At 38.2% G+C, this 17,989-nt stretch overlaps 1 protein-coding gene across 7 annotated transcripts in view; it reads left to right on the top strand.

The window, feature by feature from the left end:
• LOC124628717 (RNA binding protein fox-1 homolog 3) overlaps positions 1-17,989 on the top strand; it is a 217,845-nt gene that overhangs the window by 153,929 nt on the left and 45,927 nt on the right. For all 7 annotated transcript variants that reach the window (XM_053683927.1, XM_053683926.1, XM_053683925.1 and 4 more), the window contains one exon: positions 8,552-8,794. In XM_053683927.1, coding sequence (XP_053539902.1) covers positions 8,552-8,794 — 243 coding nt within the window. The remainder of the gene's footprint in view (positions 1-8,551; positions 8,795-17,989) is intronic.

Here is a 17,989-nt window from a genome sequence, read left to right as displayed (position 1 = left end):
TAGTAAAAATATAGTAAAGTAAAGATATAGCTAAGATATAGTAAAGTAAAGATATAGTAAAGATATAGTAAAGATATAGTAAAGTAAAGATATAGTAAAGATATAGTAAATATATAGTAAAGTAAAGATATAGTAAAGTAAACAATAGATATAGTAACGTAAATAAAGTAAAGATACAGTAAAGATGTAAAGTAAATAAAGTAAAAATATAGTAACATAATGAAAGTAAAGTTATAGAAAGATAAACAAAGAAAAGATATAGTAAAGTAAAGATATAGTAAAGATTTAGTAAAGTAAAGATATAGTAAAGTAAAGATATAGTAAAGTTATAGTAAAGTAAAGATATAGTAAAGATATAGTAAAGTAAAGATATAGTAAAGATATAGTAAAGTAAAAATCTAGTAAAGATATAGTAAAGTAAAGATATAGTAAAGATATAGTAAAGATATAGTAAAGTAAAGATATAGTAAAGATATAGTAAAGATATAGTAAAGATAGAGTAAAGTAAAGATATAGTAAAGTAAAGATATAGTAAAGATATAGTAAAGATATAGTAAAGATATAGTAAAGTAAAGATATTGTAAAGATATAGTAAAGTAAAGATATAGTAAAGATATAGTAAAGTAAAGATATAGTAAAGATATAGTAAAGTAAAGTTATGTTAAAGATATAGTAAAGATATAGTAAAAATATAGTAAAGTTATAGTAAAGTAAAGATATAGTAAAGATATAGTAAAGATATAGTAAAGTAAAGATATAGTAAAGATATAGTAAAGATATAGTAAAGTAAAGATATAGTAAAGATATAGTAAAGATATAGTAAAGTAAAGATATAGTAAAGATATAGTAAAGATATAGTAAAGTAAAGATATAGTAAAGATATAGTAAAGATATAGTAAAGATATAGTAAAGATATAGTAAAGTAAAGATACAGTAAAGATATAGTAAAGTAAAGATATAGTAAAGATATAGTAAAGATATAGTAAAGTAAAGATATAGTAAAGTAAACAAAGAAATGGAGTTAGAAAGAAAAACAGGGAGAGTGAGAGGGAGTCATTGATGAACTTGGATTATTGACATTTTCTCATGCACAGACACACACACATACACACATACATTAATATAAACCTGTGATTTGTTGGTGCACTACTGCCAGAGCTGCTGTTAGAGAAAACTAATCAACACCTTCTGACCAATCAGCATCCAGCTCTCCTTCTTTTTATTTAACCGCTCTCCCTTCATTCATTTAGATGCTCTCCTAAGCAGTGTACCCGTTTTTCCTATGCTTTGGTGAATTATGACCCATACGGTGCTCGTAATCACGCTTAATAAGATTCCTTATTAATGAGTAGAAGAACACACATCATTAGTACGCTTAATATCCCCCATCTCTCTCTCTCTCTCTCTCTCTGTGTATCTCTCTCTCTCTGTCTCTCTCTCTCTCTCTCTCTTTCTCTGTCTGTATCTCTCTCCCTCTGTATCTCTCTCTCTTTCTGTAAATCTCTCTCTATCTCTCTCTGTATCCCTGTATCTCTCTCTCTCTCTCTCTCTCTCTCTCTCTCTCTCTCTCTCTCTCTGTATTTCTCTCTCTCTATCTCTGTATTTCTCTCTCCCTCTGTACCTCTCTCTCTCACACTCTCTTTCTTGTATCTCTCTCTCTCTCTCTCTCTCTCTCTCTCTCTCTCTCTCTCTCTCTCTCTCTCTCTCTCTCTCTGTCTCTCTGCACTGGTGGGAGAAACAGAAGCATGAGGGAATGGGACTAGTGTAGTGATTTGAGAAGCAGGCTGATGGGCCATGGTGAGTGTGAGGTATCGTTCAGATCTTCATGAGGAGAATTAGTGTACGATTAAAGGGTGTGAGAGAGCAGACATTATGACCGAACACACAAGTCATTATCACATAAACATTACATGCGCATTTCGTGAGCAAAACCTGCACCTGCAAAAAAAAAAAGTGTCAAGATTTAAACAAGTTACATTTTTAAAAACACTCCATCAGGTTAATACATTTATTTTAAGAAATTCCTACATTTGTGTGTTCTGTGAAGAAAAGACATGAGAAATTTGGAGGGTTTTCTTTTTTTCCAGGAAAGAGGCTCATTTAGCAAGTGATAAAGATCTTCATAGAACTAAAGTGTGTGATTCTGTCTCTTAGACACACACACACACACACACACACACACACACACACACACACACACACACACACACACACACACACACACACACTGTATGTAGTTGATGGGATCAACACAGTGATACAAAGCCAGTGCCCCCTTTATGTCTTAAACAGTGTCCCTAAAGGGGAAGCAGGTCTTTTGTCTCCTCGGTGTCTTTTGCTCCCATAAGGATGGAGTTGTGAACAGGACACGTTTTTCTCTGAACCCTTGCTGTGTTTCTCTGTAATGAGTAATTTAGATGTAAATAATCAAACCCAAGCGCTTGGGAGCAAATAGAGTATTCAGGTCCAACAGATCTGGCTAATTAAGTCCAGCAAGGGACGGATGGAAGGAAGAGTGGGAAGACGCTGTCATGAATAGTGTTCGGTTCCTCAAGCGAATAATGCAATAAGGGTGTTTTCACAATTAGCCCAAATATTCGAGTTTGGGGCAGGAGCTTGTGATCTCAATTGTGCTTTTGCAAACCGTGGATCTATTGTGCAATTCCATACATCACTTTTCGCATGCGTGGCAGGCTCTAGGTCCTTCCTCTTGCCACTTCGTACTCTTTTCTGGTGGTACCTAAATTAATGTGGTGTAGAACAGCAATTTACGCATGCAATGTGAAGGAATACCTGCAAACAAGGAGCCATTCTCAAATGTGAGCACCCCCCCCCCCCCCCCCCCCCCCCCCACACACACACACACGCACATCCCCCCTCCCCCCACCGGCCAAAATTTTTTAAAGAGCAAACACAAAAATCACAAACACATTCCACACATCAAGAAATGTTCAGAAGTTTCTGTGAGGAAAAAATCAACTATGAAAATGGCTTTAGATTCCACGATACCATGGCATTGATAGGAAGGAGAAAGGAAAGGAAAGAAGGGAGATAAAAGCTTTTTCAGCTAGTGTTATTTTTTGGCGAGGAACTGATGAACCCCAGCTTAAATATGCATGAAATTTGGGACTTTGGGACTCTCTATTTCTCTTTCTCTCCATATCTAACTTCTCTTCCTCTTCCTGAAACTCAGAGCTCTATTTACCCCCAAGCACTGTACCGTTTAAACCACTCTGACTCTTCGTTAGCATTTTTAAACTTTGTTTCATTTTCCTCCTGTGGTCACCTGACCTTTGACCTTTCTGCTGCCACTTCTACCCAAGAGAGTCCCTTCTGCTCTTCATTCTTTATAAATTCATGGTTTCCACTTGAGTTTAAAACCTAGAACAGGAGTTACTGAAATAGGTTTCGCAAACCTACCATCTCAAGGCTTAGCATGTTGTGCACTCTGAGGTGCTTTTCTGCTCACCGCGGTTGTAAAGAGTAAGTTATTTGTGTTACCATAGCTTTTCGGTCTGCTACATGTTTTGATACACCTAGGTATAATGTAATCTATTTTACAGGTGAATGTGCTATCAAAATTTGGTTAATATGATAATTATTGTCTCTGATTAAAATCTCTTCCTTGTGCACCAAAGTCAGGATCACATGAAATGGAGACACACCTCTGTTTTCATCCAACTCCCTTTTTGGCCCCAAATAAGCAAAAGCACATGCAATTCTCTGAATAGCGCTTATTTATGTGTGAGGTCTGTATACCAACATGTGCAATTTCAGTATTAAATCTTTACTATGTGCAAGTAACTCAACTCGGGATATGGCTCACAGTGTATACGATTTTACTAACAAATCAAGACTTTCCATCTCCGCAGGCGGTTTAAGCTGAAACGGCATGATAAAGCAGTGTTTATAAGCACCGCTGAAAACTTGGAGAGACGTTTGATCTTAGAGTGTGTAACCGCCCACTCTACTAATGCCTGCTAACTTGAGACAGGAGCAAGGCATCCCCCCAAACAGCTAAATCTTCAGAGCAAGAGGGAGAAAGTAAGGTCCAAGGGAGAGAAAAACAGAGTGATAGGATGAACATGAGAGGGAAGATAATGTGTATCTGTGTGAAAGCGAGAGAATGGATAATGGAGAGTGAAAGAGCAAGAGCGAGATGGGATCGATGTTTATTTGGGAGAGGGCATTCCCTGCGGTCTCATACATGGAGGTGGAGTTTTACTCGATCAAATAGCTTTCCCATCGATGGGTTAGGCAAATCACCTCTCAAGGAGCCACCTGTCAGACATAAACCCACTCAGATGGGTGGTCACACTGATGATCACGATAACAACAACTGCATTAATAACTGAGTTGGAATTGGTCTACAACATACAACAACGCTAAAGAATGTTGCGGGACAGATGAATGAATGTGCAAATAACCATGGAGGTCACACTACTGTATATTTTTCGTGGTATTTTAGTATATGTCCTTCTTTAAAATGCTGCATGGTGGTGATGCAATGGGTATACATTTATTAAAAAGGTAGAACTTTTAATTTTTGCTTGTATCTTTCTCATTTGTAAGTCGCTTTGGATAAAAGTGTCTGCTAAGTGCATAAATGTAATGTAAATGTAGAACAACAAAAAGCGTTTTTGTTATTGCTGGGGTGGTATCCTCCATCCTTTCTTTTCACTTGGAAATAAGATTGAAAGTGATTAAGGGTTTGTCATTGGACCGCAGTACATGCACCCTTCCAGGCAAGAAAGTAAATAGTGGCAGTGGCTTGGCGGTTAATGCTCTGGGTTACTGATCAGAAGGTCGGGGGTTTAAGCCCCAGCACTACCAAGCTGCCACTATTGGGTCCTTGAGCAAGGCCCTTAACCCTCTCTGCTCCAGGGGCACTGTATCATGGCAGACCCTGTGCTCTGACCACAGCTTCCTAAAATGATGGGGTATGCGAAGAAAAGAATTTCACTGTGCATATGTATACGTGATAAATAAAGACTCATTATCATTACAACAGATATACCCTTGGCAGTACCACTTAAGTGGCAAATAAAGGTATAGTTTAGTACCCTATAATAATAATATTAATAATAATTCCTTAGATTTATACAATGCTTTTCTAGGCACTCAATGTGCTTTACATTGGTTTGGGGGGAAATCTCCTCAACCATAACCTGTGGGTAGCATCCACCTAGATAACGGTAAGGCAGCGATAGTGCAGGTCCCTTGACTCCTTTTTATTCATTTTAATTGTATTTGAAAACTAAAAACAGGACTAGTCCACCGAATAAGTCAAAAAAGAAGAGAAGTTCAGAACTAATTATTATTCACTCTATAAACCCTGCACTGTCAGAATAAAAGGTGATGTAGAGGTGCATTGTGTTCCCCAAGGTATGTCAATCTAAATGTATCCTCAAAGGTACAGTAGTTGTCCTTATGATCCAATTATGTACTATAATGGTGTTCCTCTAAAATTATGCACCATACCCATGAAAATTCCATCCCACTGGCAAGCATTTGTTTGTTTGTTTGAGTACATAGAGCAAGATGCATACTTTTCTTTCTTTAATATGCTGAAAGAAAAACATGTTGAGGAAGTATGGTCAACGGGCCACTTTCGTGTATCGGGAATGGGTAAATGCAGCATGAGCTCTACGACTTGTCAGATATTCAGACCCTTTTCACAGCCAGTCCATCCCCATTGGGGAAAAGTGTTTGTCATCCACATCATAGATATGAGGTCTTTGACAAGAAAGCCCTCGATGATTCACATTTGTCTGACGAGTTTTCCTTCAGGCCATTTTTCTATTAACATTGGGGTTTGAAAGCACACACTGGTATTTTGTGAAGAACTGCTTTGTGGTTTGTTGAGAAGTCTGAAAAATGTTAACCACCATATATACACAAGCCACCTTCCTCTCTTTTGTGGCTTCAGAGAAGGGTTGAAATGAAAGTTAAACACACAGAAGAGATGTTGTGACTGCTGCTGATTGACCTCAATGCAAGAGTTATGGGATGGCATAGTGGAGACAATGAGGAAAGACTGCAAAATCATGCTCCATGAAAGCGTATGAGGCCAGAAAGGCATAGGAAGTGATTACAAGAGGGAAACTAATGTCAAGCACTGAGACAGAGAATATGTCATGAGAGATCATGGGACACTGAAAGCTGGAAGTGTGCAAAGAATGCAGTCAGATAGATGAACAGAGTGTGATAAAGACGAAAGTGAGGGATTCTGCGAATCTGATAAGAATGTTGAACTTGGGGCGGGTTCATATGAGTTCAATAGTGTGCTATTAAGATTGCTGTATGCACCCACTTTCTCTGGATGTTGATCAGGGTGAGCTGTGGTATTTTGCTTATGTGTGCCTTGTCAATAGACCTTAGATCTCAGCTGTCAACATGGCCACCTGCCTCATGCCTTTGACCAGAGCGAATTTGCGAGAAGTGCACTATTACCATACCAAGACCTGAAACAAATGCAGTAGGGAGCATGTGCTCATGTTGTACAGTGTGCTTGGGAATTGAATAGATGCGCATCTACTGATCTTCTGTTATTTGTATGATAGCCTCCAAATGCTTAATTGCATCACCCAGTGTAGCGACCTATAAAAACATTGAAAGGAAGTTGACGGTGAGCGAAAACAGGAAAGGTGGAAGAGTAAGTTTGTTCTTAGTATGTTCTTGGGCTGTTTGAGTTCTTCTTTACTGCCACAGTGTGGTATGAAAGAATACATTTTCTATCATTATGAAACAAAAATAAAAAGTGGTATAGATTTGAGAATATTTGCATTGATAATAATATGTTTAAAACATATTGTTTTCACAAAATGCCGTACCTCAGTTGGCTATTTATTCTTTTTGATTGAGGTAACTGCCACTTTCTTATGATTCCTTTCTTTATTTGTTTGTTTGTTTTGAACTGATCAACAACAAAATTCGAAAATTGGTTTACTTGCATTCCTGCCAAAATCCCTGTATGCAAGTGTCAAATTGATAACAAACCCAATGAGTGTGTGCAAACAATTTATTTTATTTTTTTCAAAGGCACGATTTACGAGTTAACGAGTTGGTATTCTCAACATCAACACTCCCAGGAAAGAGAAAGGAAGCAGCTACAGACATGATGAAGAGAAGAGAGATTAAAATGCATTTATCCCTCCCACCCTTCTCACCACTGTGTCTCCCTTCACACTCTCTCTGGAAGGAAATGGAGGCAAATTTATCTATTTATTGTATGTGTTCTTGTTCCTCACCAGCTGTGAACTGCTTGAAAGAATTACACGTCCGTCTCGGCCGGTGTGAATCCAGAAATTAGATTTAAGAGATGCATGGAACGTGTTATTAGATTGTGTGGCGATAATGTCTCACCACCCTCCCATCTTGTTCAAGGAATGTTAAGAGCTCGTGTGCGTCCCCATCATGTGGCGTTATCACTCCATCAACACATAGTATCTCAGGGATCTAAGTGTGTGTGTGTGTGCGTGTGTGTGCGTGTGTGTTCGTGTGTGTGTGTGTGTGTGTGTGTGTGTGGTAAAACGATAGCATACCCTCCCTGTATTGGCCTTTGCCTGACTTCACAATGTGAATGGATCACTGGAAAACATCCATTATTTCAATATCACAAGTCATGTACAGTGTTCACATTTTGCCCCACTTCCTATAACACTGTGTTCGCTCAACCTAGGGGTCAGAAGCACAGGGCCAGTGTATATCATATCATCCATCATCTACTTCTAAGATATATATATATATATATATATATATATATATATATATATATATATATATATATATATATATATATATATAGAGAGAGAGAGAGAGAGAGAGAGAGAGAGAGAGAGAGAGAGAGAGAGAGAGAATGGAAGAGGAAAGGGGAGAAAGATCAGAAGGTGGAGAAGACACAGTAGACATTGTATCAGAAGTCCGTTTCACAGTCGACCAGCTGCTGAGATGATCAAACAATCTCATAAGAATCAAAGCCAACACTTGGAGAGTCAGTGAGGTAATCTCATCTAAAAGCTCTCCTAAAAGCTAATGAGATTCCCTATGCTGTAAATCCATTGAGCTCTGCTCTTCTTCAGAAACTGTTTTTTTTTTTTTTTTTTAACTTCTGATCAAGGCTGTTGCTAATTGTCAGTGAGATTTGCTCTGATCACTGCTTTCTTTTAAAGCACAGGACATCGCTGCTTTAGGGACGCCTTAGCCTAGCCAAGTTTGAAAAGTTAGTGCATTGAACCTCACCATCTATCCGAGCTACTTTTTTGTTGTGCTCTTTGAACAGTCTGAGACCAAAGAGAATTTTGCGAGAAATGCAGAGGTCTAGAGATGTTAAGATGTTCCGCCATCCCAACCGATTGGCTTCGTCAGTTCTTCAGGACTTGACTAACCTTAAAAACCCAAATATCACTAACATCCATAAGTGCTACTGGTGCTTCTGAATAAACACCAGTGGTTGTTCTCTAGTTTTTCTCCTGCACTATCACTCCAACCCACCTAACAGTCAAACCTAACAGTCCCTGCTTTCATTGTTGATTTTTCCTTATTTTTCCAGGGTAACCAAGAGGCGACCAATCCGGTGGACGCGATGGCTCAGTCCTACACCCCAGCGCAGTTTCCTCCTCCCCCACAGAATGGTATCCCAGGAGAATTCACCACACCCCACACCCTGCCTACACAGGACTACACAGGACAGAGCCGAGTACCTGAACACACCCTGACTATCTACACAGCCACACAGACACACAGTGACCCTGCAAACAGCGACAGCAACACAACAACCATCACCACCAACACAGTGAGTAATGTGGCAATAACACTAGAAACTGACAGTTAACCAGAAAGCATTGCCTTATTGGGCTGTATTCAGAGTCTCTGAATTCAGTCCAAAATTTCCGTCAATACTTACTCAGGTAGCTCCCGAGTGTGGCCCATTTAGATTATGTAAGATATATTCGATCTTATCTGCAAAAGGCCAGTGTGGGTTCAAGTTTTCATTCCAACCATGTAGGAGCCAAACCTATTTCCACCTGTTTAATCAAATTATCTTGAATTTCAGTTAACTATTATGTGGGGCTCCTGGTTTGAAGGGCTGCAACTAACGATTATTTTTCATAATCAATTAGTTGACCGATTATTTGAGACGATATTACCTTTCTAAAATTCATACACTAAACCACTGGTTCTCAACCTTTTGTGAGCTTTGGACCCCTAGCACATAACAATTATAGGCTATATATTAAACAGTCATTTCTACTATGTTGCTTTATTTTATTAATATTTAACATTAATAATATTAACATTAAAATTGAATGAAAACATTTAAAGATTTTATTTTTTACATTTTATTGTTGATTTAATTTGACTCTCTGAATTATCCTTTGTTTATTTTATCCATCAATACAACACGAACTAGTCTACCACTCACAGGTTTTTGCAAATTATCTCAAATTATTTCATTTGTAAATAAATTTCAAATCGTCAGCTCAGCTGACGTGATATTTGCAAATAACCAAATTGATTAATTTTAAAACATCTCATTTGAATATATTTTTGATAAGTTTAACCAAAATATATATATATAATATTATTTAAATATTTTTAAAACTTTCCTACGGACCCCCTGCAATTACACCACTGACCACTAGGAGTCCATGGACCCCGGGTTGAGAAACACTGCACTAGACGGTAGAGTACACAGTCCTTAGTGTAAGTGTATAGTATGTCATTTGGGACACAACTTTAGTATTTACTCTGCGAAGCTTGTTTTCGGAACAGAAGTAACGTAATGCGTAAATGTACCGCGCGCAGACCAACTAATCCATAATGCAATTCGTTGACAATGATTTTCATAATCGATTATTATCAGTTTTACCGATTAGTTGTTGCAGCTCTACTGGTTTGGAGAAGCATTTTATATATATATATATATATATATATATATATATATATATATATATATATATATATATATATATATATATATATATATATATATTAAAAATTAAAATTAAAATAATTTAACATAGCAACAAGATGCTAAGTTGAGGTCATGGAATTACAATGTGTGCACAGGATGTTAATTCACTATTTTAATTTGTTGAATTATTAAATAGTGCCAATGTTTTTGTTAATTCAATGTGCTTGCTTAGACAGAAAACTTGTTGTTTTCTGTCTAAGCAAGTGCATTGAATTAACAAGTTTAAATAGTTTAAATGATAAGATGACTGAACATTCATCAGCTCAATTAAAGGGGACTACAACAGTGGCCCACTAATAACCTGGAGACAAAGCTTCAGTGACTCAGACTAATGAGGCAAGGATATCCTGAATCTACAAAACTTCCAAACAATCCCAAATAACTTTTTTTTGGTCTGTAATGTCTGTTTTGGCAGCGAATTTGACTTCTTGGCATGTGGTGCAATCATGGAGACATTTCACAAGTGTTTTCCTGGCATTATGTACCTCATCACCCTGATTACATTTCATTACCCCTGTTCTAAACCGTTTCCAGATGTGTCACCTCTCACTGCTACATACTAATGGTCATAACCCAGTAACATCTACCAGACAGATCAGCCTCCTTTACTTTTTTTTTTTTGGTTTTTCCTTTCCACCACGCTATCATTAGCATTTAAAAAAAAATTTAAAGATAGCCATGCCACATCTTCCTCTCTCAGTTTAGAGCGTTGGTGAAATTTAAGAACTGCTTACTTTCTCCATGTTGTGAGTTCATTATCCGCCCTTTATCCAGAAGAAGATTGGAGGTCCTGAGTGGGTGCTATGATTGTGATATGGAAGATTTGAGGCTAATTCTTGTCTGGGATACTGGTGTGAAAGGAATTGAGTTACCAGAACAGGCCAATAAATGGTGGTGGAATGGTATTACATGGTCCACTGTCTGAAATAATGAGGGAAGAATCTTCATGTGACATGGATATAATGATATGTCAGAGACAGGATTATTATAATACCCCAGTGTATGTCATAAGCTGTCATGTCTCCTTATGACGACTCATGGCCAATTACTCATTTGTTTTGAGACAGAGGACATGCAGCTGTTTGTTGAGGTTGCATCACAACCCTCAATGTGTTCGTGTCTCAGGAATTATCCGACAGGAGAGTTGGGGAGAAACTGTTGTAAATGTTGGAGACACTTTGGACATAAGCTTTGCAGCAGGACTCACATTTCTATCATTTTTCTTTTTTCTTTGCGTGATCGTTGTCACAGTAACAGTTGCTACAGTTGCTGTGATTGAGAAGAAGTGTGAAGTTTGGACCAAATGGATCAAAAGTATGATGTGATGTTCTTTCATAAGTAGTCATTGGCAAACTGTTGCAGTGAAGGAGGAATGAAAAGCATGGGGATGTACTGTTGTAGGAAAATAATGGACGATAGGACATGCGCTGCACTTGTTGTGCTAATTACATTTGTTGTTGCATTAGTTGGCGAGTAAGTTGATCAAATCCACCAATTTCTGTTTGTCTTTCTGCAATCACAAACGCTCACTACATTTGCAGAAAGCACTGCATGAGCATCCCGTTATTGATCCACAGTAATCATGACCCTTACTAATTACACACATTGAAACTACAGCAGCACTAAATAACTGCGGTTCCTTACAGTTCAGTGAAATCTCCCTTTCATACGCCGCACCAATCAGTGGTGTTTATTACACTCCTGCAGAGTGTCTATGAGCCTGATCCGGCTGTTCGTAGCACGCACCATGCATTTTGTAACAGTTAATTTAACCCTGATGATTTTAATGTGTAAATGTGATCTTTTAAGTGATTTCCCAGCGTGGGACACACAGGCTGCTGTGGAGTCGGTCTTTCACTGCAGGAGATTAGGCGCTGGAGCTCATCGTACAGATTATAGCAACCCGATTGTATGCAAAATGTTTAGGAGTTTTAAAGAAATTCAATCGTAAGACAAACCTCGCTCAAACCTTAAATCGTCACTTTACATGCCAGCTGGAGTTATAGTAACGGATCCTTATCAACCATAGAGTCTGTTGGTTTGGAGAAGAGTTCAAGCTATGCTTTGGTTTGGAGAAGAAGAGAGGGAAACAACAAAGAAGAAGGCTGTCTGGTTTCTAAAGGCGTTTTCACAGCTGCTCTAAACACTGACGTTCACATCCAGGACTGATTTTGGGGAGAGGCTTATAACTGTTGGTTTGTTTTCATAGAAGAGAATTCCTTCTGAACCAAGAATCGATGGAATATGCCCAAACATTACTTTTGTGCATGTTAGAGGCAATAGGTTTGTTGTTTGACATTTTTATCAGTATTTATCGTTGTATTTTTTAGCATTATTTTCCAATAATGCTCAAGTGTTGAAGAACAGAGCCCCTTGGATAACTCGTGTAGGAATACTTGTGAACAAGATGCCGCTCTCATAAACTAAGAAAGTAGCCATGAAGAGACGTGCATTTTCGCAACGCTGTCAGTGCAAGCAGTCATACCACAAACATTATTCAATTCAATTCAATTTTATTCCTATAGCGCTTTTAACAATGGACATTGTCTAAAAGCAGCTTTACAGAAACATATAAACACAGGATGCAGTATTTAAGTGTGTGAATTTATCCCTATTGAGCAAGCCGGTGGTGAAAGCAAGCCGGTTAGATAATTATAGCGCTCCTGTCCTGTCCTGTCCTTTATAAATTAATAACCATAACCCTTTCCCAGCTATATCTATAGTGGAAACAGGAAGTAACATAACAAGTTGAACAAATCTCGTTACTCTGCATTCAGCAGTGAGAACGGATAGTTTTGACACCTGCTGTGGACCACACAATTTGGTTGAAGAAAACACACAATATCTAACTTTGGGCACAAATAGCCCCAAGTCTGGGAGAAAAAAAACAACACACACACAAATTAACAAGCGTGAAAATTGGAGGAGCATTAAAATATTAATGAATAAGAGATTTTCTGTTGTACGGCTTTACAAAGACAGATCCCAGTAGAACTCCTTTAGGAAGTGAAGAAGCCTTAACTATCCAAAAGACTCTTGATGGACCCTTTCGTATGAGTGCTGGATAAACAAGTCTATTTGTACAGAAAGGAAAAAGGATGAAAAGCCTGTGCCCCGTGCTGACATATGGTCACGATTTAAGGGCAGATTCATAAGGATAATAAAGTGGTTGGAAAATATTTTGGATTAGAAACTCTATCAGGGCCCACAGTGTATGAGTCACAGATCAACACCTACTTACCACTCACAATTCAGAATTCAGCAACGCTGTGAGATCAATCAGTTTAGATCAAAATGAATCAGGACAGAGCGAAGTGTGATGAAAATGATTCTTAGTGCTGGTGTGTTTTTTTTCTGCTCTGGACTCCTTGATTCACAGAGTTTACTAAGAAAAGTCCATTTGGGTTAGGAGGATGCTAGATATTTGTTGAGTTTAGTTGTGAGGACTTGGAGTGATTTCTTGAAAAGCAATTGTAGTTTGGAGAGTGCAAGGCTGGAAAAGAGCTACAGGGCATCCCTAATGATTCACCCAGCCAAAACAGATTAGGCATACAGCATGGCCTCCTTTCCCACGCTCTAAATCATTCATGCTACACCGTGTTCAATCTCTTAAGCAGGAATAAATAAAACAGGTAAAGTTTAGCAATATAGGGCGAGGGGAGGGAGAGGGGTACGGAAATGTGGAGACGTGAAAAGGAGGGTAAAGAAACAAAACGAAGTAGGCAAAGAGGTATAGAGAAAGACAAGCTCCGTTTTACATTCGGCTTTTATTTTGCCGCTCACATGAAATGAAGCTGATCTTCAAAGGAATGAGAGAGGCATCAAGCCAAGGAAAAGAAACAACCATGACATATTTTGTGGGAGGCTGTGGCTCAGGTAGTAGAGCGGGTTGTCCACTAATGCTGACTTCACATGCCGGCAGTGTCCTTGGGCAAGACACTGAACCCAAAGTTGCTCCCGATGGCAAGTTAGTGCCTTGCATAACATTGCCTTGCATAACTTGCTAACATTGGTGTGTGAGTGAATGAGAAACCAGTGTAAAGCTCTTTGTAGAACTGCTAAGGTTAAAAAAGTGCTAGAAAGGTGCAGACCATTTACCATAAAATCTATTCAACAGTTGTCTTATATTAATGCAACTAAACTCAAAACGTTTGCTGATCATTACTAACAGCACCATATTCTCTTCGGTATAATGTGTGTACTGCTTTTAACAATAGGCATTTAATTCAGAAATATGGATGTAGAAGTAGACCCCTAATAAACAAAATAAGGCAGCAGTGAAACATCATGAGAAGGAAACCTTGGCTCTCCTCTTTTATTTTTTTGTTATGTTATGTGTCAGATACATTGAGGAATTTCAAACAGTGTATTAAAGAAATAGAGGCTAAAGACAAATAAGACAAGTGTTAGAGCAATAGAGCTCATTATTGGTGATCTTTTTAAACTATACATGCTGCGCATTAATAAACAGTACAAGAGCAGGGTTAGGGTTAGGGTTAAGAGTAGTAAGAAGTGTTGTGCATATTTTTATCGCCTACAGTTGGCACTGTACAATAAGCAGGACTCATTATATATAATCAAATTGCTTTTGAATGAGCAAGTCAGGCATGACACAACAGTTCAAAATCAATAGTTAAAAACTCTCTTTCTCTATCTGACTCCACTTCTCCTTCTCTTTCTCTTCACAGTCGGAGGTAAGTTTGATGTATGATCAGGGCATGTGCAGAAAGATGAACTCTGTATGAATAATAGATGTTGTACATATCCGTTCAGTTGGAGAGAGGTGGAGTGGATTAAAGGAGCTGTTCGTCTCCATCTCGTTCTGGTTTAAGCAAGAAAAGAACACCTCATTGTGTTCTCATTGTGGCTTTCTTTAATTTGTCTGTTCTATCTCTCTCTAAGAACTGATTTAATGCCTCCGTTCCCTCAGTAAATGTTATAAACATGCAGAGAGTACAATCTCATATCACTATAATAACATTTTATCATGGTGTACGTTGTTTTATACAATGGTTAGCTCTGGTCCACTAATTTGATTGGTCAAACAGCGTTCCAAGTATATATATGTTTCTCATCTGCGTTCATCACATAAAAACACACTCCCTAGGATGAAATGGTCGAAACTACAGTAAAGTTAGTGACAATGGTGAAGGTGGAAATGGCAAACAATACTTTTCAGGAATATAACTTTTGACTTAAAAGATGAAGGTGAAAAAGAAGAAGGGATGCGATTTTTACCAGAAGCACCTTTAATGGGAAAGTACAAATCAATGTGAGATAGCTAGCCACGTAGCTGATGTGTTATAAAGTGGGTGAGGTTTCTTTGGGATCTGTATCTGCTAGCAAAGATTAAACAGAATGTTCCGCCATATTGGTCTGCACTTAGGGGTTCCAAAGCATTTTACAATCGTTCTTGTTCACCCATTCACAGACAACAATGGTAGCAGAGCTGCCATGCTAGGCACGAGCTTGCTATCGGGAGCAACTTGTGGTTCAGTGTCTTGCCCAAGGACACTTCGGTATGTGGAGTCACGTGGGCTGGGAATCGAACCGCCAACCCTACGATTAGTGGACAACCCGCTCTACCACCTGAGACACAGCCACTCATATTGTGTCTGAAATGTCAGTTATTTGATATTAATGCCTTGTTTATTGGACTGTTGTATAAAAGCAACACCACACTCAGTCATGCTGCTGTAGTGAATATCGGCAGGGCTGGGAGTACCTATGGCACTCGCTCTGTGGGTCTGTGCCTAATAATACATTTTACTCAAGTCAGAGGGGCAGCTTGGTACTGAGTTGACTCTCAGAGTGCAACCTAGTCTGTTTTAAACTGTGTTAAAGTTTCTCTCATAACAATATTGAGTTGTGATTGGCTGGAGGAACTCATGGAAGTGAAATTAAATGTAGCTATAAATGGATAAAAAGAAAGATAAGTTGTACCTGATTAAATAAAAGTCATTGCCGAGAGGAATAACACCACGCGACCCCGTAGTCGGTTATTTTACTAGAACTGAATCCCTCGCTAGTACTGTGGCATAAAAGTGGTTGTTGATACGTGCCTAGAGGAATTGAGTTAGGGATTTCTATCATAGGGAACCATTTCAGAAAGCTGTAAGAGATGGAAGGAATACAAGAAAGGGGCGAGAAAGAAAAAAGAAAGAAAGCAGAAAAACTGCATCTGGTCCTGGGCGCTACTCCGGCTAGCACCTCTGAGTGATCTGTCTCTAGAGTACCTCCTTCAGTCTGATTTTGTTTTGTAAAAAAAAAAAAAAAAAAAAAAGGAAAAAAATGGAGATGTTTGATCAGCTACGTGTTTCATTCTTAATCACTTCCCAGGGCTGAGAAAGGAGAGAGTGAAGTCTTATCACGCCATCATCACTCTCTTCATGTCTCTCTCTCTCTCTCTTTCAGCATTTTGTATTTGATTCCATTTCATCTGAAGGCCTGCTGTGCAGAAACCCCACAACACAGGAAGAGATAACACACACACACACACACACACACACACACACACACACACACACACACACACACAGAAGAAGCAAAGGGATAAGATAAAAGGAACTGTGTATGTGGGCCATTAGAGACAGAGAGAGAGAAAGAGAGAGAGAAAGAGAGAGAGAGAGACTGGCACCTGATTAAAAAAAAAACAGTAGAATACAAAACATAATGAGATTTCAAACAATTTCATATTTAAAATACATTAGTGGAAGATAAGTGAAAAAAAGATTATTTGCCTTTTGGTTACATTTTAACTTTTCTTATTAGGCCAGCAAAGTTACTTTTGGCACATATTGTATAAAGCTATAAAAACTATTTTCTTGCCTGAACTAGGAATGCAGACTTTTGCTGCTGAACATCTCCAGAATGTATGATCAGATTCCAGATGGTGACTTTCTTCATCTAATATACTTATCACCTGAAGCCACCCCACATCACAATTAATCCTAAAAGTATAATTAACTAATTTATTAAGTAATTAAGTAACTAAAAGTAATTAAACAAACTAAACCCAGGCTGAAAAGCAAAAATGTGTACAAAGAAAAGGTTTTGCTAAAGATAAACACAAAACTGTTATTTCTAGAAAAAAAAATCATTAAATTTGACAGTAACTGTCTTCTGGAGACCTGGTGTGATGTTTCATGTTAAAAGACAGTGTGGGGACCCAGTGTCTTTGCAAACACTGGTAGAGTACAATGTACATTGTGGGGATTTAACGTGTACCATGTTATAATATACACTAAAAAAAAGGAGTTCCATACCACATTACAGAATGTAGACTCATGCTGTGAATGTTGGGTGCAATGATGATCATCTCCAGATGCATCATCTGTCTCCAGACGATTACTGTCCATCTCTATTCCACATTTTGTCACCTGAAATAGGCACAACAGTTACTAATAAGCCTAAAAGTAAAAGTATGTTGTATACGATAACTAAGCTGAACAGTGTAACGTTGTTGAAAATATTTTAGGCTAACACACACCAAGCAAAGAAGACATTCGTAGAAAAAAAGGATAATATTTTAAAGTAGGCATCTTGTGGGACCTAGTGTAAAGTTTCATGTTAAAAGACAGTGTGGGGACCCAGTGGGAGAGGGGTACCATTTCAACTATCACTTGAAATCACACTGTTGCAAACACTGCGAGAGTACAATGTACATTGTGGGGACTTAACCTTTACCATGTAATAATATACATTAAAAAAGGAGTTCCATACCAGATTACAGAATGTAGACTCATGCTGTGAATGTTGGGTGCAATGATGATCATTTCAAGAGGCACCATCGGACTCCAGACGATTACTGTCCATCTCTATTCCACATTCTGTCACCTGAAATAGGCACAACAATTACGAATAAGCCCAAAAGTAAAAGTATGTTGGTATACTATAACTAAGCTGAACAGTGTAAAGTTGTAGAAAGTATTTTAGGCTAACACACACCAAGCAAAAAATACATTTGTAGAAAACAAAAAGAAAAAGAGATATGTTATAGTAGGCATCTTGTGG

The sequence above is a fragment of the Ictalurus punctatus genome, chromosome 12, assembly GCF_001660625.3.
Source record: "Ictalurus punctatus breed USDA103 chromosome 12, Coco_2.0, whole genome shotgun sequence".
NCBI classification, from domain to species: domain Eukaryota; kingdom Metazoa; phylum Chordata; class Actinopteri; order Siluriformes; family Ictaluridae; genus Ictalurus; species Ictalurus punctatus.
Note: the sequence above shows the minus strand (reverse complement) of the source record. Positions and strands in the feature narration are given on the sequence as shown.